Genomic DNA, 25,041 nt, shown 5'->3' on the forward strand with positions numbered 1-25,041 from the left:
TAGTCAATATTCAGCCCTTTGCTTTAGTTCAGTCAAAAGTATGAAAAACAGATGGCTCTGTGTTCTTAGACATTGTATTTTTGTTTCTGTTTTTCAGCCTGAACCACCACCAACAAACAAATGGCAACTTGATAATTGGTTGAATAAAGTGAACCCACATAAAGTGTCACCAGCGTCTTCTGTGGACAGTAACATCCCCTCATCTCAAGGCTATAAAAAGGAAGGCCGAGAACAGGGCACCGGGAATAGCTACACTGATCCAGGGGGACCTAAAGAAACAAGTTCTGCTACTCCTGGACGAGACTCCAAGACTGTCCAAAAGGGATCAGAAAGTGGGCGCGGGAGGCAGAAGTCCCCTGCACAGAGTGACAGTACAACACAGAGGAGAACTGTAGGCAAAAAACAACCCAAAAAGGCTGAGAAGGCAGCTGCTGAAGAGCCCCGGGGAGGCCTGAAGATAGAAAGTGAAACCCCTGTAGACATGGCTACCAGCATGCCTTCCAGCAGACACAAAGCAGCCACCAAAGGCTCAAGGAAACCCAATATAAAAAAGGAGTCCAAATCTTCCCCTCGACCTTCTGCAGAAAAAAAGAAATACAAGTCAACGAGTAAATCTTCCCAGAAATCAAGGGAAATCATAGAAACAGATACCTCATCCTCAGATTCGGATGAAAGCGAGAGCCTTCCTCCTTCCTCACAAACTCCTAAGTACCCTGAGAGTAACAGGACTCCCGTGAAACCCTCCTCAGTGGAGGAAGAAGATAGCTTTTTTCGGCAACGAATGTTCTCTCCTATGGAAGAGAAGGAACTTCTTTCACCCCTCAGTGAGCCTGATGACAGGTATCCACTTATTGTGAAGATTGACCTGAATCTCTTGACCAGAATACCAGGAAAGCCTTACAAAGAAACAGAGCCACCCAAGGGGGAAAAGAAAAATGTGCCAGAAAAGCACACAAGAGAGGCTCAGAAACAAGCCTCAGAAAAAGTTTCCAACAAAGGCAAGAGGAAACATAAGGTTTGTAAAGGGTTTTTGTTGTTGTTTTGTTTTTAAACATCAGAACCTGAAATGCAGTGGAAATCTCGGTAAGCCAGAAGATACCTAGTTGAGTTATAGCTGTGAGAGAAAATAGAGGGGAAGCCCAAGACCCAAGTGAAGCTACAGACAGAACAGTCCTTCAGGACCACTGTGCCTCTGCCTGGCTCCTTTAATGAAGCAGGATAGTTTCTGATCAAGTAAGAAATGAGCCAGTGCTTCTTTTCAGAGTATGTACTGGCCAGCGTATAGATGAGAGTGAAGCAGGGATTGCAAACAGGCCTTCACAACATTGTTAAAATTTTGATTTTAAATGTCTTTAGTTGGGATATATATTTTCCAGGTTGTCACATTCTCTTTAAAAAAAATGTTTTTTAAATGTTTATGTATATTTGAGAGAGAAAGAGAGCAGGGGAGTGGTAGAGAGAGAGGGAGACACAGAATCTGAAGCAGGCTCCCGGCTCTGAGCTGTCCACACAGAGCCCGAAGCAGAGCCCAAACTCCCAAACCACGAGACCATGACTTGAGCAGAAGTTGGACGCTTAACCTACTGAGCCACCCAGGTGCCCCCAGGCTGTCACATTCTGTAACACTCTCTTCTATCTTACACCCAGACCAAGTCACACTCTTTAAATTACTAATTCCAGATAAAAAATGGGCTCATCAATTTTGGACAAATTCTTAAGAATTTCACCAATCCTCTGTACATACCTGTGCCCCAGCTTTTTTTTTTCCTTTTTGACCACCTATGTCTGTAGGTTTAAAACTAAGCACATCTGCTGGCACATGGCCAACTCTTGTCCTTAAAGTCTTTTGTGATAATTTGGATTTAGAGATGATGCTTAGTATATAATGTCAGCCTTTTTAAACTGAGGAAGTGTGAAAACTCACAGATGTCTTTGATTGGAGGATAATGACATGTAATGAAAAGAGCTGAACAACTTATGTGTATAGACAGATTCTTTGGGGAAAAAACCAGCTTGATCTTTCAGGTCTAGTGAGACATTTTTAGAGGAAAGAAAATCTTAATGATTTATATTAAAAAATTTTCTTTTGAATGTTTATTTATTTTTGAGAGAGAGAGGGAGGGAGGGACAGAGAGAGAGGGAGACACAGTATTGGAAGCAGTTTCCAGGCTCTCAGCTGTCAGCACAGAGCCCCACATGGGGCTGGAGCCCACAAACAGTGAGATCATGACCTGAGCCAAAGTCAGACGCTCAACTGACTGAGCCACCCAGGCTCAGGTAGAGCCACCCAGTCTACCAGGTAGACTCAGAGCAAAACCCCAATCCCAGTTGACCGTGGCAATCTCACATCAGAGGATAGAAAGAATAAAGCATTTTTTAAAATGAGTGAACTGGAGGTTTTTCCTCTGTTTTTTTTTCTTAAAACCACAGTACAGAAGTGCAGATGATGATACATATTTGGACAAACTAGAATAATACCCTTTTTTTTAATCTTCAAAAATATACGATTTATAAAAATATGAATTTCTAGAAAACTGAAGCTTACTATTTTCAGTGCTATAGCTAATGAGTTTCCATTATTGTAGTACAGGGAAGCTTTTTAGACCAGTAAGTTTAGGGCTGCTGCCACTGTAGAGCTGCAACCTCAGATTGCTGGACTTGGGATTTAATTCGTAGAATTACATGAAATAAGAGCTTATAAATAAATGATGGACTCTGCTCTTTAGAACACTAAGGTGCTTCTTATGGAACTAAAAAATGGTCCTTTTATGCTTAAAAAGTATTACATGTTATGAGATTTGATATAATATAGAGATAGAATATGTAATGTCCTTTTTACTCTTGTTTAAAATTCTACAATATATAACTTACAACAAAATCCCCTTCTCTAAAAGAAATTCTCCATACTCCTCCCCTTCCCCACATCTCATTGGCATGTTATATTCCTCCCAAGTTTTGTTTTTTTGGTTGTTTTTTTTTTTTTAAGAGAGCAGGGGAGGGGCAGAGAGAGGGGGAGTGTCTTAAGCAGGCTTCATGCTCAGCACATAGCCCGACACAAGGCTCAATCTCATGACCCTGAGATCATAACCTGAGCTGAAGTCAGAAGTCAGATGCTTAACTGACTGAGCCACCTGGGAGCCCCCCAAGTTTTTTTATATCAATACCTGTAAGTCAGATTTTGATTTTATAAAATCAGAATCAAGTTCAGAAACTTAGTAATGGTTTTTTGAGTGTCCTGACTTTGGTAAAATTGTCAGGGGTAGTTTCTGACGATAAATCCGATGGTACTGAGAGGAGTCCCAGCTAAGAGTAATGATGGATTTAGATTATTTTTCTCATGTTTTTTTGTTTGGTTTTTTTTTGTTTTTTTTTTTTTAACGTTTATTTATTTTTGAGACAGAGAATGACAGAGCATGAACGGGGGAGGATCAGAGAGGGAGACACAGAATCTGAAACAGGCTCCAGGCTCTGAGCTGTCAGCACAGAGCCCGACGCGGGGCTCGAACTCACGGACCGCGAGATCATGACCCGAGCCGAAGTCGGCCACTCAACCGACTGAGCCACCCAGGCGCCCCTGTTTTGTTTTGTTTTTAATGTTTATTTATTTTTGATAGAGAGAGACACAGTGCAAGCGTGGGAGGGGCAGAGAGAGGGAGACACAGAATGCGAAGCAGGCTCCAGGCTCTTGAGCTGTCAACACAGAGCCCCATGCGGGGCTCAAACTCCTAGGCTGTGAGATCATGATCTGGGCTGAAGCCGACCGCTCAACCGACTGACCCACCTAGGTGCCCCTGGTTTTGTCTTGTTTTTAATGTTCATTTATTTTTGAGAGATAGCATGTGTGCGAGCAAGGGAGGAGGGGTAGAGAGAGAGAGAGACAGAGGATACGAAGCAGGCTCCACACTGACAACAGAGAGCCACACGTTGGGGCTCAAACTCATATCATAAACAAGAGATCATGACCCAAGCCAAAGTTGGACACTTAACCAACTGAACCACCCAGGCGCCCCCTCGTGTTTTTATGTGTCCACTTTCAATCTTTTGTGTAAGGGAACAGATTTCTTTGTTACAGTAGAATGTTTGCAATCTTGGGCCCTGATATTTGAAGCAGTAAGAAAATTTACAATCACTCAGGAAAGTAGCTTTGGTAATTATAGATAGGCTAATAGCTTTTGTTTTAGCAAAAAGAGTCTTTCAAAATCATCAGGTTTGGCTATAATAAAAAATATGGACAGTAGCAAGTATTGGCAGAGATGTGGAGGAGTTAGAATTTTATATGGTGCTGGTGGGAATATAAAATGATGTGTAGCCACTTTGGAACACAGTTTCAGCAGTTCCTCAAAAAGTTAAAGGTAGTGTTACTTAATTTTTTTTAATTTTAATTTTTTAATGTTTATTTATTTTTGAGAGAGAGAGTGCAAGCAGAAGAGGAGCAGAGAGAGAGAGAGAGAGAGAGAGAGATACAGAATCTGAAGCAGACTCCAGGCTCTGAACTGTCAGTACAGAGCCTGACGCGGGGCTTGAACCCACGAAATGTGAGATCATGACCCGAGCCGAAGTCGGATACTTAATTGGCTGAGCCACCTAGGCACCCCAGTGTTACTTTATGACCCAAAAATTCCAGTCCATTCCACTTAAGTATATACCCAAGAGAAAAGAAAACATGTCTACCCCCAAATTTATACTTGAATGTTCACAGGAGTATTGTTTGTATTAGCCAAGAAGTGGAGACAACTCAAATGGCCATTAAGTGATGAATGGGTAGATAAAATGTGGTATATGCATACAATGGAGTATATTCAGGTATGAAAACAAATGAAGTACTGTTACATGCTAAAGCATGGATGAACTTTAAAAATATACTAAGTGACAGGAGGCAGACACAAAAGACCACATATATGATTCCATTTATATAAAATGTCTAGAATAGGCAAATCTATAAAGATGAAATACATAGATCAGCGATTATTAGAGTGAAGGGAATGGGGGGAATGCCTGCTATAGGGTAGAGGGGTCTTTGAGATGTTGAAAATGTTCTAGAATTATTTGTGGTAAGGTTGTGCACTTCTGTGAATATACTAAAAGTCATTGAATTGTGTACTTTAAAGAGTGGATTTTATTGTATGTGAGTTATATCTCAATTATAATTTCATTCTTCCTGCAAAATCATTAGGATAAAAAGATGTCATCTCAAGACTCTATAGGAAATGTATTTCAGTGTTTGGGCTCTGTTTATCTAAATAGGAGACTTCTCCACCTTGAAACTCAGTTTATTTAGCATGGCTTACATGAATTTTTTCACTTCTTATTTCTTTTCTTTTTGAAACTTACCAGGGATGAACTATTTGAGGGTGACTTGTGCTGGAAACTGAAATTAGGTGAATAAAAATCAAATGTAGTAGTTGCTTTTTTCCTATTTTTCACCCAGAATGAAGATGATAACCGAGCCAATGACAGCAAGAAACCCAAAACAGAGGACAAGAATTCAGCAGGTCACAAGCCATCCAGCAACAGAGAGTATGTCCCCCAAACATGTTACATGTGTGTTAATATGTGTATGTCATTTGCTGTTGTGTACTTCCTGATGTGCTCTTAGAATGTTCCTTTTAGTAAGTACATGTCCTATCCATGCATATGTATACATATACCAGCTAGTGGGAGATTTTATTTTTAGCTAATTGGGTCAGAAAGTTTTTAAGATTCAGTCTGTTCTTCTTTCTTTAGTGGAGTAGGGTTGAATATAGGCTAAGAATTAAACTAAAGTGTTACCACTTTCTGGCTAAATGACAAGCTTAACTGTAACTTGCAAGAGACCAATTTCTAACTTAGGAACTTATTAATATCTTCATCGTTCATCTTCTCATTTATGTAATCAGTATTTATTGAATACTTGCTGTGTGGCAGGCCAAGATTTAAGCGCTGGGTATACAACCAGAGGGTGGAAAACACATGAGATGGCCTGTCCTCATGAAATGTACACTTTTATTTTGTTTCATAGAAATCATGTGTTTTAATTAACTCAGGGAAAAATAAATTTGTCTTGAAAGCAGACAGAGAGAAATAGAAAAAAATCCATCACAGCTACATGACTGTGGAGAAATAAGGGCATTTGTTTGGTTTGGCAGGTCAACTAAGCAAAGTGCTGCAAAAGAAAAGGATTTGTTGCCTTCTCCTGCTGGACCCGTTCCTTCAAAAGATCCAAAAACAGAGCATGGCTCTCGGAAGAGGACTATTAGTCAGTCATCTTCTTTAAAGTCAAGTAATAACAGCAACAAGGAGAATAGTGGCAGCAGCAAAAACAGTTCCTCCACATCAAAGCAGAAGAAGACTGAAGGGAAGACTTCCACTAGCTCTAAGGAGGTCAAGGTAAGCCACTAGAGGCCTGAGCCTTTTGAAAAGCAATCCCATTGTCATAGGAATTCTCCAAGGTGACATTGTGCTTTGAAAATCTTGTAAACCTCTCCTTAAACTTGTAGGCCTATGTGTTTTCATCTCAAAATGTCATAATCTTGATAATGAACGTATGCGGTGATCTCAGACCGTGAAAGCAATAAGTCATCTGCCAACATGCATATTAATTAAGACAGACGCTTAATTGGAAAAGTTGGTTTTGGAAGAAAGTAGCTGATTATGATCTAATTATAAATCACTCCATTTGCTATGATCGATTGTGTATAGTTTGGAATTGGCTTTGGATTTTTTAGAATTAGATTTTACAAGCAAGTTATATTACATAAAGTGATAAGGCAACTAATTTGGCTTTGATTCATGAAGGAAATTCTTTAGGTAAATTAGCATTGGAACTATTCCTAGAGCATGATCATAACATAGGGCTTTTTTTTTTTTTAAGTTTATTTTGAGAGAGAGAGAGTAAGTGCAAGTGGGGGAGGTGCAGAGAGAGAATCCCAAAGAGGCTCTGCACTGTCAGTGCAGAGCCAGACACGGGGGCCCAGACCCACGAACCATGAGATCTTGACCTGAGCCAGAGTCAGATGCTTAACCGACTGAGCCACCCAGGTGCCCTATAGGGGAATATTCTTAATGTTCATGGATGGAGAATTGGATCATAGAAGCTTTCTCAAGGCTATACCTTATTAGAATCTTACCCTCAGTTTTTTTACGAGGTTATTTGCATTACTTTCTGAACTGTTTTGATTGGGAGCAAACTCTGACAAAATTAAGAAAATACCTTGATTTTTTTTCTTAATGTTTATTTATTCTTGAGAGAGAGAGAAACAGAGTGTGAGCAGGGGAGGGGCAGAGAGAGTGGAAGACACAGAATCCAAAGCAGATTCCAGGCTCTGAGCTATCAACACAGAGCCCGATGCAGGGCTTGAACTCACGAACTGCGAGATCATGACCTGAGCTGAAGTAGGATGCTCAACCGACTGAGCCACCCAGGCGCCCCCAAATACATAGATTTTTAAGAATATAGTTCACTGGATTGTTGTTTGTGACTTGAGTAGGCAAAGGTTTGAGAGTTGAAAAAATTGCATTAAAAGTAGTTACTTGTGCTTATTAAATGTAGTAGTTAAGTCTTTGAAATTGAGGTAATTTTAATTGTGAACAACATCTGAAATTGAGATATACAGAAGACTTTTTCCGCAGTTGGACACCCTTCTGTAATGGTTTAGAGTATTAGTCCTAGTGTCCTTAAGGGACCTGACTGTCCTCTTGACCTCCTTCACCGTCCCACTTCTGTGTCAACTTGCTGACTGGCTCTTTTTCTATTTTCCATCCTTTAGCTGTAGGATTTGAGGTCTGTATGCTTATTTCTTGAAACCTCTTACCTCTCTCTCTTTAAATGTACTCTTTAAGTGAGCTCACCCACTCATGTGGCTTTTGTGATCTCATAGGTAAAAACTCTTACGTCTTCCTTGTTGGTTTGTCAGGTCCTTGAAAGCAGGGATTTGTATCTTATTTTGTGTTTTCTCCATTGTTTAACTTACTGGGTAATCAGGAAATATTTGTTGGATCAAGTGTAGTTATTTGGTATTCTGTTGTTGGTGACAAAATATAAAATATAGGTCCTGACCACTTTGATTCCAACACCTTAGGGCATTTTTAACAGTTATTAAAATCGTTAATGTTAGTCTTGGCAATTTCCAATTTAGGCAATTATATATGGGTTTATTAAAGAACACTCTATAGGCACATCTGGGGGACTCACTCGGTTAAGCTTCTGACTTCAGCTCAGGTGATGATCTTACGGTTCGTGGGTTCAAGCCCCGCATCGGGCTCTGTGCTGACAACTCATAGCCTGGAGCCTGCTTTGGATCCTGTGTCTCCCTCTCTCTATGCCCTTCCTCTGTCTGTGTTCTCTTTCAATCTCAAAAATAAATAAACATTAAAAAAAATTTTTTTAATAAAAAGAATCTGTAATTTAGTTAGAAAATGTACTTTTTCTTGTTATCACTTTAAGAATAATTAGATAATATGGAAAAACAAAATTACATATAATTTTTGTGTTTCTACATATTTGCTCCTATTATCAAATATTTGAAATATGTTGGCATAAAGTTGTTGATTACATTCTCTTATGCTTTTGGTATTTGTAACATCTCTTATGTTTCTCTTTTGTTCTTGATATTAGTTCTGTATGCCATTTCTTTTTTTTTTCCCCCTTGATTAGTATCATCAGAGGCTTATTAGTTTTACTTGTCTTTTCAAAAAAGAGCCTTTGTTTTTGTTGATTCTCTGTGGTTTACTTTTTATTTCTATTTTGTTAATTTTTAGTCTATGATTTCCTTTCTTATTCTTTTTGTTTTGCTGTTCTGTTTACTGAGGGTTTTTTTTTTTTTTTAAGTTTATTTATTTTGAGAGAGAGAGCACAAGCAAAGGAGCAGAGAGAGAGGGAAAGAGAGAATCCCAAGCAGGCCCTCCTCCCCCTGTCAGCTCGGAGCCCAATGCTGGGCTCAAACTCATGAACCGTGAGATCAAGACCTGAGCCTAAACCAAGAGTGAGATGCTTTATTGACTGAGCTACCCAGGCTCCCTCTGTTTACTTTTTTTTTTTTTAATATTTATTTTTGAGAGAGAGAGACACACACAGACAGAGTATGTGTGGGGGAGGGGCAGAGAGAGAGGGAGACACAGAATCTGAAGCAGGCTCCAGGCTCTGAGCTGTCAGCACAGAGCCTGACATGGGGCTTGAACTCACGGACTGCGAGATCATGACCTGAGCCAAAGTCAGATGCTTAACCAACTGAGCCACTCAGGTGCCCCTCTGTTCACTGACTTTTAAAGATGGAAACTTAGCTCATTAATTTTTAAGTTAAGTTTAAGCCTTTTTTCTTTCTCTAACATAAGCAGTTAAGCTATATATTTTCCTTTAACTACTGTATATGTGCATCCTAGAAGATATGGAATGATTTTATAACTCAGTTTAAAATTTTTTCTAATTTCCAGTGTGATTTCATCTTTGACACTAGAGTTCTTTAAAAGTGGATTAATCAATGTCCAAACATGGAGATTTGCTGGTTATCGTCTGGTTAGTGTTGCTACATTAATTGCATTGGGGCTGGAAAATTGTCTGCATGGTAGCAGTCTTTTGAAATTTGTTAAGATCTGCTTTATGAGAGGGATGCCTGGGGGCTCAGTTGGCTAAACGTCTGACTTCAGCTTAATTCATGATCTCAAAGTTCGTGAGTTTGAGCCCTGTTTCAGGCTCTCTGCTGTTAGGGTGGAGCCTGCCTCAGATCTCTCTCCCTCTCTCTCTGCCCCTGTCCTACTTGTGCACTTGCTCTCTCTCTTTCAAAAATGTAAACATTAAAAAAAAGATTTGCTTTATGAGAGTATAGTATATGGTAGTTCTGTATTTACTACAAAAGAATGTCTATTCTGCATATATTGTGGACAAGGAATCTGTGTAATTCACATTGATTAATCCTGTTTTCAGACCTTCTTTATGTTGATATTTTGGTCATTTTGTCCTCTTGTTCCTTTTTCCACAAACATACAAGATTTGTTTATTTCTTCTAGTTCTGCCAGGTTTTTTTGAGTTGAGATACATCATCATATATCATCATCACCATAATGATTATTTTAATTCTTTGAGGTGCATGCTGTATTGGGTAGAACTGAAAAGCTATTATCATTTAAGAAAAAAGAAATGGTTAGGTTACATGGTTCATTTTCAGTTGATTTTTAAGCACAAGCGGTAAAATTATATATTAATTGGGTTTACTAATGTTGGAACATTCATCCATTTGTAGGATAAATTCTACTTATTTATCTACTTATCTATCTACTTATTAACTTATTATGTTTTATTATGGAAAAATGTGTATAGGGAAGTAGTTGGGAAGACAGGATCAAAGGCCCCGCATAAAGGGCTATATTGATAGAGGGTAGAATAAAGTTAAGAAGCCTAGACTTGTAAAATGGGACTGCTTCAGGGGCGCCTGGTGGCTCAGTCATTTAAGCACTTACTCTTGATTTCGGCTCAGTTCGTGATCTCAGGGTCATGAGTTCGAGCCCTGCGTGGGCTCTGCACTAACAGTACAGAGATCCTGCTTGGGATTCTCTGTCTCCCCCTCTCTCTGCCCCTCCCCTGCTCACGCACACCACTCTGTCTCTCCCTCTCCCTCTCTCTCAAAATATAACTAAAATAAACATAAAAAAAAGACTCTGAAAAATGAATAAAATAAAATGTGACAGACCTGGATTCCGGGAATGCCACTTAAAAGCTGTTTGAACTTGGGTGAGTTACCCTCCTTGACACTGCTTTTTATTCTGTCCCAGTAGCAATACACATTCCATAAGGTTGTTGAAATCTTAATGACTGGCCTAAGTACTTAGTGCCTGGTAAGTAGTAAGCACATAGTAAATGTTAGATGATATTATTGCTGTTTTCAGTGACCAGTAATTATCAGTAAATTTTGTCTTAAGCACTACTACTATTTTGATAGTAGGTTTGTGTCTTCCATATGTTTCAACAAGTGTCTAGTTCAGTCATTGCCTGGTAATAGTAGACTTTGCTATTAGAATGAATGTTTTTGTTTATATAAAGTGGACCCATTCTGTTAAAAAGGACTTTTACATTGTGAAATTGTAAATGATTATAGCAAAGAAATTAATTACTGACAGCAGTGGAATTTTTTGTACTTTTAACTAGTGGCTCAAGAAATACTTCCAGTTTAACTTTAATCACCTCAGAATTTTCAACATACGTATTTTTTCAACATTATATATTTTTTTGGTTAGGAAAAGGCTCCAAATAGCTCTTCTAACTGTCCTTCCTCTACACCAACTCCTGATGCCTCTAAGCCTCGGAGAACGAAGCTTGCCTTTGACGACAGGTGAGATAAATGTTTCATATGCTTTGGAGAAATCATTCCAGTCAGCATGTAAGAAACTTGTTTAAAATCCTATCAGTGAACAGAAGAATTCATACTTGTGTTATAATCCACAGAACATTTAGATTTTGATTCGAAAGGCATCTGTTCATTCTGAATCTTTCAAACAACTTGGGTAAATTAGTATCTAATACTAGGGAGCTTGATTTCTGTTTCCCTAAGTAGAAAATCTGCCATGAGTTGGCCGAAACAATTCATGCTCTTAACCCAAGAAAAGCATTTGTCAGAAAAACCTGAATTGGATGTTTAGTCGCAGGTCATGTTCTTTACTTGGGGATATGAAAACTGAGGGATGCTAGAGACTAAAATGGAAAGTATTATCTTACAAAAATATTTACTGTTCCATTTACTATAAAAATTTACATTGCAGAAATTATTCAGCAGACCATTATTTACAAGAAGCAAAAAAGCTGAAGCACAATGCAGATGCATTGGTATGTAAACATTCTCACATTTATTTAAGTTAATCAAATTAACTTAAATCTTCATTTGTGGTTTGCTCTCATAGTACATCAGTGTATTTCTCATTACCTTTATTCTCCTTTCTTCAGTCTGATAGGTTTGAGAAAGCTGTATACTATCTTGATGCTGTGGTATCTTTCATTGAATGTGGGAATGCATTAGAGAAAAATGCTCAGGAATCCAAATCCCCATTCCCTATGTATTCAGAGACAGTGGAGCTCATCAAGTAAGTGGGAAAATTTGCTGCCACGTCATTGGCAATAGTATTTCTTTGGTTCATCTTGGAAGGGGCTGATGTAGCTGTATACAGTAAAGCTAAAGAGGATGCTTAATCCTTTATTGTTCTTGGATACAGAGAATTAGATACTTCAGGGGGTATTTTTGCCTTTATTGAAGTTGGGTTCTAATGTTCTGAGGACCAAGGAAATCATTAGATAAAGGGGAATATTATGTTTTGTGTCATCTGTTTGTTGTTTTAACTCACAGGTACACTATGAAGCTAAAGAATTACTTGGCACCTGATGCTACAGCTGCAGATAAAAGGCTCACAGTACTTTGGTAGGTGTTGGGTTCCAGCCTCTGCTAGATGACAGGCGGTTCCAGAGCAAATTATGCTGTTATGCCCTTCGGAAAGTTATCCTTGAATCGACCTTTTGTAACCCACTCATAAATCTCAATGGGTAAAGTAGAAAATAACTCAAAATCCCTACGGAAAGATTTAACTTGTTGTCAGTCTCTGATCCATTGCCCTCCTGGCAAATCCTTGGTAGAGTAGAACTCTCCTTGTCTCACATCGTCCCTTTTCCAGGCGCTTCTTTCGGTATCCTCTCTTGTTACTCAACATACCTTTCCTCAATATACCTTTCCTTAGGGAGCAAATGTTTAGCTTGCTCAGAATAAAGAATGTGGCTTGTTGGCTTGCTCCCAGGGAGATATTACCAATTTGTTTGTTAAAAGCATTTACTTTACCTGGCACTGGGCTTAATAGCTAGGAATGTAGTGTGGATAAAGTGGCACAGTCTTCTTTGTCATGGAGTCTGGTGTCTAGTGTCAGGAGACGGAAATTAAATAATCAGACAAGTATATGAATTCAGTACTTGGAAAGAAAAGTATATATAAGAGAATAGGGTGTAGGGACACGTTATCTTCAGGTAGAGGGGACATGTGCAAGAGGTGTGTAGTGGAAGGAAACAGGAAACTATCAAGGAACTAAAAAGACCAGTGAGAAGTGAAAGTGACTAGAGTGGTAGACATTGGTGACCGTGCAGGGCTTTGGTCAGCCATAGTAAGGTTTACCTGCGTTGCAGCAGAGTTGTACTATGCATAGTGGAGTTCCCTGGTTTTTGTTGTTTAGTATGAGATATTTATAATTGGATCTAGAGATTCTGCTCCTCAGTGATTTTTTTAATGCATGTGTTGCAATGACATGTTGGTGTCTCATGGGTGAGGTTTTGATTTTTGAATGTCAGCAAACAGGAGACTAGTCCTCAGTCTCTTCCCCTCCTTGAGGTGTGTACCATAAAGAGCACATCTTCCAGTTTTGCCTCAGGGTTAGTGTCGTTGACACTTATGCCATGGTCTGTTCACATTAGCCAGTCCTGCGCTCTTGCACGATACAAAAGTTGTCTGTGCAGATATAGCCAGAGTCTGCTGTGCTGGTAAATAAGCTGCCCTTTTCCGTTGGCCAGCCTGCGATGCCAGTCTTTGCTGTACCTGAGGCTGTTCAAACTGAAGAAGGAAAATGCTCTGAAGTACTCAAAGACACTGACAGAGCACCTGAAGGTAAGTGTGAAAAAGAGGATGGTCCATGTTCTAGGACACAAAATTTGTAAAGTCTCCTATCCCAACCCCAAAAGTGCCTTCATGTCTTGCCTGCCACAGCAAGGGTAGAGCTACTTACTGTCGGTGAACTTTCAAATAGGTTTGAGATTTCTTAAAAAGTTTTTAAATCTACATATATCTGATTGTAGAACCTGTGTAGCCATATGCAATAGCACTTACTAATAATTCAGGGGATGTAGCCTCTTTTTATAATGAAACCTAATTTATACATTGCAAATGGTATTCTGTTTTACTGCCACCCTTCCTTACACTGTTACATTTGTTTCCTAAACTATCTATGTTTTTTCCTGCCAGCACCACATAAATCTTCTTAAAATCCTGCCCTGGTTCTGAGTTAGAACCCTTCAGTAGCTTACTGTTGATTTTAAGGTCAGGTCCAAGCTTCTTACCCTGACCTCAAAGTCATCAAGGTCTCTTTCTAGTTCCTTATCTAAACCTCTGCTCCAGAGAAACTGTGGGTTACATCCATTCACTTTCATGCAGCCTTTGCACATAGTATGACTCCGCTCTTCTCTGAGAATTCTCTCTTAAGTCTTTCAGAACCCCCAGCTGTCACCTAAGTATTGTTTTTCTGTTGCACATTTACACACACATACATTCTCTCTCTTGCTCTTACATTTTAGGTTCTTAAATTTGTAAAGATTCTTAAGGTCAGTTCTGGCCCAGTGCTTTTGAATATCTGTAGTACTTCAGAAGTTGTGTGATTTTTTTTTTTTTTAATTAAATACATTTTATTTTTTCCACAGAATTCTTACAATAATTCTCAAGCACCATCACCTGGCTTGGGAAGGTAGGTAAATTTTATTCTATAAAGTATTTTTTGTGACACAATTATTTATTTTTGTTTGTAAAAGTGGAATGGGTGGTAAGGTCTAATTTCCAAAAATGGAAAGATGACAATTCTTTAAAAATTACAACTATTTCTAATAAAGTATTTTTTAAAGTTTTCATTTTTCTGTTTATTTTTACTAAGTTGAAAATATGGTAATGAGCATAATCTTAGAAGGAGTAGAGAAGGGGATATTTCACCTGGAGAAATCTTGAGTTTTGTTTTTTTTTTTAATTTTTTTTTTTTTTAACGTTTATTTATTTTTGAGACAGAGAGAGACAGAGCATGAACAGGGGAGGGGCAGAGAGAGAGGGAGACACAGAATCGGAAACAGGCTCCAGGCTCTGAGCTGTCAGCACAGAGCCCGACGCGGGGCTCGAACTCACAGACCGTGAGATCATGACCTGAGCCGAAGTCGGACGCTTAACCGACCGAGCCACCCAGGCGCCCCATCTTGAGTTTTTTTAATAGCACCTCAGTCCTTCTCATAGTTTAATTTCCACACCTACTTGGGTTTTTATCACGATGGGATTATTGTGACTTTTCCTCCCTTCCTGTGTCACCCCCACCAAAAGGAGGCAAATTGCCATGAAAGCTTTTTTTGTGTGTAAGTTTATCTACTTAGTTATTATTTTTATCTTAACTGACTTTCTGTCTTTGCCCTTGTGTATTTTCTTAATCAAATTTCTAGTGCTAAAAGTGAAGATAAAAATATTCTTAACAAATAGCTTCCCCCCCCCCCCAACTTTTGTTTGATTTTCCTTTTTTTTTTTAACGGTCTTTGGCATTTCCACAAATTTTAGTACTGCTGAAATGTACCTGTCAGAGTTCAACATGTGTTTCCTGAGAAAGATTTAATTGACAGGAAGCTTGAAATAATTGCAGTTGATTGAGAAATCTGTACCTCTTTGTCAGCTTTGAATAACTTGTTTAAACTAGGAAAATACCTGAAATGGAGTTCAAAATAAGATGTTCCTCTCTACTACCACAATTTTCTTGTGTTAAATTGCAAATTCCACCCAACTTTCTATAAAACAACTAGAAAAGTACCTATTATGTGCCAGAATAGATGGAAAGTGTGTTGAGCTGGGAGTGAGGTGATCTAACTTCTAAGTCTTTGAAGTGCTACTAACAAGGTATGTGACCTCCTCCCTTCTTTTCCGTCAAAAGGTGGGATTTATTATTTATTACATTTATTAAAACAAAGAGTCTAGATAGGCTGATTCACCATGGGCTTTAGTGAGCTAAGTACTTACTTAGAAGGAATTGTACTTCTCTAGGAACTCTTCTAGTTTAAAAGAATCTTTAAATTTTAAAAGCTTTCATGGAAGAAGAGCCAGTAGAACATTGGTTTCATCACATTCACCATATTCATACGAATAAGCTTCCTGTTTCTCTGTGTGTAGCAAAGCTGTTGGGATGCCTTCCCCTGTATCTCCAAAGCTGTCGCCAGGCAATTCAGGAAATTATTCTTCTGGGGCCAGTAGTGCTTCAGCAAGTGGTTCTTCGGTGACCATTCCACAGAGGATCCACCAGATGGCAGCCAGCTATGTTCAGGTTACGTCCAACTTCCTCTATGCCACCGAAATTTGGGACCAAGCCGAGCAGCTTTCCAAAGAGCAAAAAGGTAGGCAGGTCAATGGAGAGACTTTGAAGGATGAAATTGTCAAAGAGAGATTTTATGATCCAGTCAAATAAGTGTCTGATCCGCATTTAGTTTATTATGCAATCGAGAGTTGATGATAATGACCATTGCTTACCAATCATACTGAATGTACTGAATTTGGAGAAAAAATACCTTTCACTGTACTGGTGACACAGACTAAACTACAAACAGTTTTTGGTCTAAGACAAATAGGCCTTTGTTTTGGCACATTAAGGACAGCGCCAGTTATAAAAGTAATAAAAATATATGCTGTTAGGATGGGTGACAGTAAGTTTGACTTAGGTGTAGGATTACATGCAGACATTTTGTACACAGGAGATAGTTAATATGTAAGAAAGCACATTTGGCAGCTCCTGGCTGGCCCAGTCACAGGAGCATGCAATTCTTGGTCTTCAGGGTCATGAGTTTGAGCCCTGTGTTGGGTGTAGAAATTACTAAAAGAAAAATAAATAAAACTTAAAAAAAAAAAACACATTCATACTGGATTTTTAGGTCTGTTGAAAAACTTACATGGTAAAAGAGACTATAAAATAAATTATTTTCTGGCATTATTCAGTTTTAGGTTATTTGAGACTTTGTACCTTATGTTTGTTATGTCCCAAACTAAGAACATTGAGAATTATAACATATTTAAAGGTCCTAGGGAAGAATCACCATATTGTACCCTGAAATTAATATAACAGTGTATGTTAACTCTACTGGATTTTAAATTTAAGACATAATAATAAAATACTAGGGAAAAGTACTATATAAACACCATAATATTTTCATGGCTTTTATTAGCAAATATGGCAAGTGTGGCAACTATTCAGGTAGATCCTTTGTAGACCAACACTCCCATCAGTCAGTCAAGTGTCTTTCTGTCACAGTGAATTTAAATATTTATTATATAAACAGGTAATCAGATGAAGATGAACAATTCCTATCCCTAAAGAGGGATAATGGGAAGAGAAAGGTAGAAGAGGAACCCCAGCATCTAACATGAAGTTGTGTTTCTTAAAATCCAATTTTTTCTTAAAATTTTAAATACTGTCAGTGTTGCTCAGGAAAGGTTACAAAGCCAAAATTCTTATTAAGTCACTCCTGCTTTCCTTTACATTTTTTCTCTCTGATAACAGTTTTCCAGCTTCATTTTTCCTTTTTTCAATCCTCTTCTTTCATTTTTACTTTTTTGCTTGGTACTTTTCAAATACTGACTAAAGGAAAGAGGATGATGTAATGAACCCCTGTGCACCTTGCACTCAACTTCAGCTTTACCAATACAGTATTTTGCTAATCTTACTCCATCTCTTTCTGACTCCTGCTTTTCTTTGCCCCTGGAGTATTTTAAAGCAAACAACAGATATTATAACATTTCACCCCAACATACTTTGGTATATGCATCCTTGAGTGATAAGGACTTTTCAAAAACATGATCACCGTGATCACTTTAACACAGTCACCAAAATTAATAGTACTTCCTTTCTGTCACCTAATACCTAGTCTACCATCCAGTTTCCCTTTTGTTGCAAATATGCGGGTTTTTGTTTTTTTTTTTTAAAGACAGCTCTGTTTGTTTCCAACAGAGTCCACACATCCATTGATCAGTCTCCCTCCTCTATTTTTTGGTGTTTTTGGAGGTGGGGCACTGTGCCATTTATGTTGAAGACTCAATGACACATATTCTGGATTTGACTGATTCCTTCCTCATGGTATCATTTAGCTTGCTCCTCTGTCCCCCATATTTCCTTCATACTGATTAGTTACATCTTGAGACTTGATTAGATTCAAGTTCATTATTTTAGATAATACTTCATAGGTGGTGCTCTTGATTTCCTATTATAGCATATTACAGCATATTATGAGGCATGTAATTAATGGTTATCTCTTATTTAGTGATATTAGGATTTGACCATTGATTGAATTCAGGTGGTTTTAGCCTCAGTTTGATGTAAGATTCCCTATTAAACTTTAACTTTTTTTTTTTAATTTGCTTTAATGTTTGTTCATTTTTGAGAGAGAGACAGAGTGTGAGTGGGGGAAGGGCAAAGAGAAAGGGAGACACAGAAACCGAAGCAGGCTCCAGGCTCTCAGCTTTCAGCACAGAGCCCAGCACAGGGCTCAAACTCACGAACCATGAGATCATGACTTGAGCTGAAGTTGGATGCTTAACCGACTGAGCCACCCAGGCGCCCCTCAAACTTTTACTTCTGTTTTAACATCCATTGATGGTTATTATCTATATCTATTATTCCATTAGGAAATAGGAATCTGTCTTCTGATATTCCTTCTGCATTTTTTAGGTGGCATTCTATAAAGAAGACCCTTTTTTCCTCACTGTTTGATTGTGTCTTGTGTTGAGTAGGGCCAAGTCTTCATCATGAGAATGACCCCATTTTCTCTGCACATATAAAAACTCTTTACCATCTGAGTCCTGCATCCTTCTCTGTCTTCTCCCAAAATTGCATCGGGATCAGATGTTAGGACACTTTCGTTCCGTCCTCCTCTGCACCCACCTCACATCCACATCAACCTGTATTTGTTCACATAGGAAGAATCCTTTCATTTCCATCCCTTATATTTTTAAACTATACTGTCTGAAACATGGGATTTAGTTTATCACTGTTGCATGGTATATGATTGCACCAGAAAGTTTGGATACAGGCTGTCATAAATATCTAACCTCACAGGAGCTCTTACAGGGAAACATGCACAGAACATTGTCCTTTTTTGTACCACTTGCTTGTTACACAAAAACAGTAAACAGAGACTGTTTTGAGTACATCGTAGCACTAGGTCCCCATTTTAGTAGTGTATACTGCATACTAGCAATTGATAATTTCCATTAGTGGAATTCTGCTTTTATGTATAACACTTAATGCCTAACCATACAGTCTGTTGGAAACATTTCATGACTTAGAGAAAATAATGTAGCTTGAAAGACAGAGACTGTGGGATGGATGGTTTGTTCTAAAACGTGGACGGTCATCATTTTAGTGCAGGCGGGAATCTTTGTTTTGACTTCCTATGAATACTGTTTTATAGTCTAGACCAAACTTTTAAAGCAGTGTTTGGGGAGAGCATGTGTATCATTTAATGACTCTTTTTGGTTTTCTAGAATTCTTTGCTGAACTGGATAAAGTGATGGGCCCTCTCATCTTTAATGCAAGCATCATGACAGACCTGGTTCGATATACCCGGCAGGGACTGCACTGGCTTCGCCAGGATGCCAAGTTGATATCTTGAACTGAACACATTCTCGTTGCCTCTGATTTTCTCCACAACACTGTGTCACATCACGAAGGAAAACTGCCATAACATGCCACCTAGTCGACACTAAGAATGAGGAATGGTTTTTTCCTCCCTGGTTCATGTGTGTTGTTATTTATAACCCAAAGCCATGATGTCAGTTGACCCCTTTAATATTCCCAATATGGAAAATTATTTAAATGTTTTTAAATCTGCAGCACATTGCTAAGACGGTTTCGGTGATCTGTAATAAGATTGAAATTCCAGCTGCAATTCATAACTAATCAATTGAAATCCTATTTATTTTAATTTTTTTAAGTTCCCAGATTGGGGCTAGTTTAAAACTTAATTATTTCTGCTTATGAATTTACTCTGTTGAAAATTTAGCCTAAGTTTAATGTAGGCATTTTTATTTATATACTTTTGGGAGCTTTGTTATCTAATGTCTTTTTGTGGTAGCTCTTCTAAGAGTAAGAGTTGGTTCATCTAAAACGCGGACGTGTTCTTTCTGTACCTACTACCTGATATTATTTTAAATCGTAACTACAGTTTTCTTGCAGAATTTATACTTAGTATTAAGGATATTCTTCTACACATGAAAATCATTTAAATATGAGAAGATGACATTCTCCAGAGAGAAGATGAAATGTGTCTGATTCAGTATGCATTACTTCCGGAACTGTGAATGTGTGTTAATAACACTATAGCAATCACAAGGTGACTATAGCTTGCATTTAATGCATTACAAAAGAGGGCAGGTAAACTTTCTAGGAGACGGATGTCGTGTGAAGGGTTTCATAAAAGGACAATCTTGAACTTCATGGATTTTGCTAAACCCATGTGTTCTTTTTTGTTGCTAATAACTTGACGGTTTTGAAACAGAGTTAAGTTACTGAGGGACAAACAATGATCCAGCTCCGGGGGATGTTGCCTGTATCTCTTTCAGTGATGGTGTTTGAAGGGTTAAATCTCTCTTCAGAATTCTTATTTGTAAAATGTTTTTGCCACACTAGATTGTGATGCTCTCATGGGAGCATGCAGTGACTAATGCAGGAATGGGCTGGAGCTTTGCTGTGTGTGCTTTTGTTGTACAACTTACAGTTTATAATGCCTGAGGTAGAGATGACGTTCTCCTTTTAGACTTGTCTTGTATTGACTGCCTTTGTATTATGAGGGCCCCCTCACCAATGATTTGTGTTTCCGATGGGATCAGAAAATTCACACTAGAAAAGTATCTAATTTAGTTCAATGTTAGCTCTCTTGGGAAGGGGAGGGGAGCAGGGGTAGAGCTTAAGAAGCCAGCTCTGTAAGAGTTGTGTATCAGAGTACCTTCCCTGTAAGGTGCATATAGGCGTTAAAAGCGAGAAACGTACCGTCTGTCATCCCCCTTTCGTACCCCTATCATGTCTGGTGTGCCTTAAATCTTACCTTTGAATGAAACCTTTATGGATTGTTTACAGATGAAGTTTTACACTAGGACCAGATCACCCATGTGGTTGGTCTTCAGCAGTAATAATGTTAAATTCTCTTTACTTTTTAATCTTCCTTTAGGGTCACATAAAGATTAATTATTTCAGAAAAGCTAATGCTTTGGTACATGACTTAGTCTAACCTGTTGGGTAATGCTGCTTCAAAAAATAGTTTATCCTTTTCCCCATTCCAAAAATGAATCCATCCAATCAGAAAAAAGGATTGCCCTGCTATTTACAGATAATTGCTAAGATTTGAAGTGGGAAAGACGGGATAGAAAATCTCCCAAGCCCAGTGGTGCAGTGAGTCCTCTGTGTTTGAGTCTTTTTACACTCATTTCTGAAGCTAGTGAACCCTCATTGTCCTATGGTTCAAATTTATAGAGCGTTTTAACTGTTTTGTACCTCGGGTTGTTTTTGCATGTCGCTGAAGATCGGAATCTAGAAATTTGGTTGAATTTAACTTTTTTCCCTTAGAGAAGTTGCCTCTGAAATCTTTCTGACTTCATCTTAGTATGTTTTAGGAACAGTTTTCCTTAAGAGGACGACTTCTCAGTGATCTAGGGTAGTTATTGAGAAACTCACCCCTGTTAATCAAGTAGTTGTATGTCCTGTCCTTCTCTGATTGCTCTTACTCTGATTCCTTAATTTGCAGTGATGTCTTAGAAAGGGATTAAGTGTCCTCTGAGCGTTTATACTTTTCAGCAACAGCAGCCAGCTGGGTACCTCTGAATTCCAGTGTGTTCTAATCTCTTGTGTGTCCTGAAAGGCAGCAGGAGTGTTTCTGGGGTCACACTGATACTTGGTTAAAATATAGTTTCCTGCATGTTTTCTGGTGCTGCTCTAAGTTAATTCTCTCTCTGTAAAACTGTTCATTCTTAGAGAATGAATTTTTCAAGCTTTTCATTGTGGAGGGATTTTTCCCACCAGGTGGTAATGGGCAGTGGATCAAAATCGTATCCTAAATAATTGAATTTTTAATGTAATAGTCTGTGGAAACACCACTCCCTTCCCTCTGTGTCCATCTCCTCCAAAGTTGTCTGTGTCTTCATCCGCTCCAGCACAGACTTTGGACTCCTTTATAGGCCACCGTTCCTCCTTCCTCAATAGGTGTCTTCACTGTTCTGTAACCATTTAAACCTGAATTTGACAAGTGGCTAAAAACTTACTTCGTCTGAGACTTGTACTTAATATATAGTTAATTATAGAAGTAGCAACTATTTAAAAAAAACTCTATTGACTGCTCTTTAAGACCACACTTGTATGCCAGGAGGCAGCAGCCTACACCATTGGACTCTTCACAGGCATCCAGTGGACAATGGATGAAGTTGTCACATGGTAGTTTTGCCCAGGCTGGGCTGTGGGGAACACTCCCCTCCAGGTGATTCAAGCTTCCACAGTCCAGCCCGGGGCCAGTCTGGCTGGGGAGCATTCAGCCCATTTCTTGCCTCAGGGCCACCTTTTCCTGGGCAAGTAGCCAAGAACTAACTTTATAAGAAATGAGTACTTCAGATCAATCTTCAGCTATAGTTGCTGAAGAGTGGAGAATCTTGACCATCACGAATTTAATTCTCCAACGTAAAAGCAGTGTAGAGTAATGTGTGCACGTGCCCACAACATGCCTGTGCTCCAGGTAGCTCTCGCACTGGTGGATCCATAGGCATCTGGGCTGCGCTTTGCATTCACTTGTGGCTTTATTAGATTCACTGTTGTTGTTGTTTTTAATTGTTGTTTTTTTCTTTTTCTTAAAGAAAGGTTTAATCAGCTAGATCAGACAAGCATCATTTTGTACTTAATGACAGAAACTTTGGGAAATTATATTCACTGAGTGAGCTTGCATTGTGAAGCAAGAGCCTACAAAAGGCACCTGTTCTAAATGAAAGTTCTGGTTCTGGAGGCTCGCAGCACTCTGGAGTTTTGGAGCAGCCAGTGGTTGCTCCAGTCAGTGATGCCTGATTGTGTAGAGGAGAGGTACACTGTGCACTCTTCCTAGGCGTAAGGGTATGCAACTTTGGATTTTAAAATTATGTACACATACACACTTTATATATATGTATGTATGTATGAAAACATGAAATTAGTTTGTCAAAAATGTGTGTGTTTAGTACTTTAGCTTAGTGCAACTATTTCCACATTATTTATTAAATTGATCTAAGACACTTTCTTGTTGACACCTTGAATATTAATGTTCAAGAGTGCAATGTGTATTCCTTTTAGATTGTTAAAGCTTAATTACTATGATTTGTAGTAAATTAACTTTGAGAATATATTTGAGCCCTTCTGTAGTATAATAAGGGCTCTTACAGGGTGGGAAGGATTTTAATTTTCCAGTTGCTAATTGAACAAAATGGCCTCATTATGTATTTTGAATTATAGGAGTTTGCCTCTGGGTCCCAGGAACATCTGATGGGAATGACTGTTTTAGGCAGATTGTGATGATTTTTTTTAAACCTAAGTAAATCCAGAAGCAAAGCATTTCATGTTCATGTAGACTCCTATAACTCATATTCCCTAGTTATGTGGAACACAGATTTCATTTCAGTTTTCATGTATTTACATGTTGGAGAGGCAGACTTTTTTTCCAATAATAAATAACATTGCACATCTAAGGTTGCTATTCAGTAAAATAAATAGAGATAAGTGTCAAATTATTTGGAATATGTAGTGACAAGAGGCCAATGTTTTTTGTGAGCTTGTCTTTGACATACTCCGTAACGGAGAAATTCAGTTTAGACATCGAGACCCTAGAACCAGGCTGGCAAGTGACAGGAAGGAAGTTAGTAGTAGTACGTAAAGGGGATGCTGATTCTGTTCAGTTGAACCATATGGTTAATTAAAGTCACTGCTCTAGAAAAGCAACGGAAGAATATCTAAATCTCTTCTTTTTGATGGAATCTGGTTACAGAATATGGCATTAGAGTTAAGTCTAAACCGAGTCTTACAGATCTTTAAGCATCCTAAAATAGCAGCCTAAAGTAATCATCACATAATGAAGTTGACTTTCGGAATGTCAGCATTGACCTCTCCTTGCCACCATTGCTCAGCTAAGCATAAATTGCCATTCTTAAAAAGAAGCAAACAAAAAAGCTTCCTAAATGAGCATGGAAAAAAAAGCTCCCACCCAGAAATTCTAGTAATATGCAGTTTTTGACCTGTTACTGTTTCCACGTGGGGTTTCTTTTCAGCTTTCAACCACTGGAATTTTCTACTGGCTATGTTCCTCTCTGGAAAATATGTTTGGAAATGCTGCCTTTCAAATCAATGCCATGGTTATCCATACTGTTGAGTTTGTTGTTACTGTTCAAGAAGTGTCCCCCTTTTAAAACTTTATGCACACACCTGGCAAATCACTGACATGAGCGTTCAACAGTACTGGGGTTTGGGGGGGGGGGCGGGGCTCACCAACAGAGCTGGCCCGGATGGCAGTGCCTAAAAAGGCACTACTTTTGAGGACCAGATGTGAGGTAGGTTGGTTAGCACGGTTATGAAAATTTCTATCTAGCCTCCGTTTTGAATGGTTTTAAGAAATTTTGTATATGGAGGATGGAAATGCTTATATATTTATTGAATCCTTTTATCTTATTTGACATTAAAATTATTTGGTGAATAACGGTTTGATATTTGGGGAGGGTTTTGGAGGGGAAGCAATGCCGCTGATAAAAAGCCTTGTTGATTTTGCAGAAAGGTACTGTTAGTGTCTGATAGGATGCCTTTGTTTTGTACATGATCCAAATCTTTGTTTTACATTTCTTTTATCCAAAATATTTAGGCATCTGACATTTTCAACCAAAATTTCAATTATATACTGTGATTTTTATTTGTTGCAATACATTAAAATTTCAGAGGTACTTTGGGGCTCAAAAGCTAGGATTTCTAAGTATGTGCATTTCACATAATAAAGCTGTTAATGGTGAGCAAAGTATTATATACTAACTAGATTTTTCCACATCTGTATAGTATATTATATGTATTTTGTGGTATTGAGATTATAGAAAGTTTAGAGTGTCAAACATGCGTTTAATGTGTATTTTTAAACAAATTTATGGCAATTAAAATATTTGGAGACAAGGGTATCACATTTCAATTTGTAAAGATCTTTTTAACTCTACTGTGTCATTAAGATGCTTTGTATAATGCCAAACCATAGCTGGAGAAACTAAGTTTAATAAATATCAAATAGATTTTCTG

The 25,041-nt window shown here is 38.4% G+C and overlaps 1 protein-coding gene across 3 annotated transcripts in view; it reads left to right on the forward strand.

Moving 5' to 3' along the window:
* The window catches only part of AFF4 (ALF transcription elongation factor 4), a 97,454-nt gene extending 72,413 nt beyond the window's left edge, over positions 1–25,041 (forward strand). For all 3 annotated transcript variants that reach the window (XM_019422011.2, XM_019422013.2, XM_019422012.2), the window contains 11 exons: positions 98–1,015; positions 5,429–5,517; positions 6,126–6,366; positions 11,206–11,300; positions 11,728–11,791; positions 11,909–12,045; positions 12,306–12,377; positions 13,508–13,601; positions 14,408–14,451; positions 15,897–16,117; positions 19,254–25,041. In XM_019422011.2, coding sequence (XP_019277556.1) covers positions 98–1,015; positions 5,429–5,517; positions 6,126–6,366; positions 11,206–11,300; positions 11,728–11,791; positions 11,909–12,045; positions 12,306–12,377; positions 13,508–13,601; positions 14,408–14,451; positions 15,897–16,117; positions 19,254–19,381 — 2,103 coding nt within the window. In that variant the 3' untranslated portion in view covers positions 19,382–25,041. The remainder of the gene's footprint in view (positions 1–97; positions 1,016–5,428; positions 5,518–6,125; positions 6,367–11,205; positions 11,301–11,727; positions 11,792–11,908; positions 12,046–12,305; positions 12,378–13,507; positions 13,602–14,407; positions 14,452–15,896; positions 16,118–19,253) is intronic.

Source organism: Panthera pardus, unplaced genomic scaffold, assembly GCF_024362965.1.
Source record: "Panthera pardus isolate Hobbes unplaced genomic scaffold, ASM2436296v1 HiC_scaffold_2, whole genome shotgun sequence".
NCBI lineage: Eukaryota > Metazoa > Chordata > Mammalia > Carnivora > Felidae > Panthera > Panthera pardus.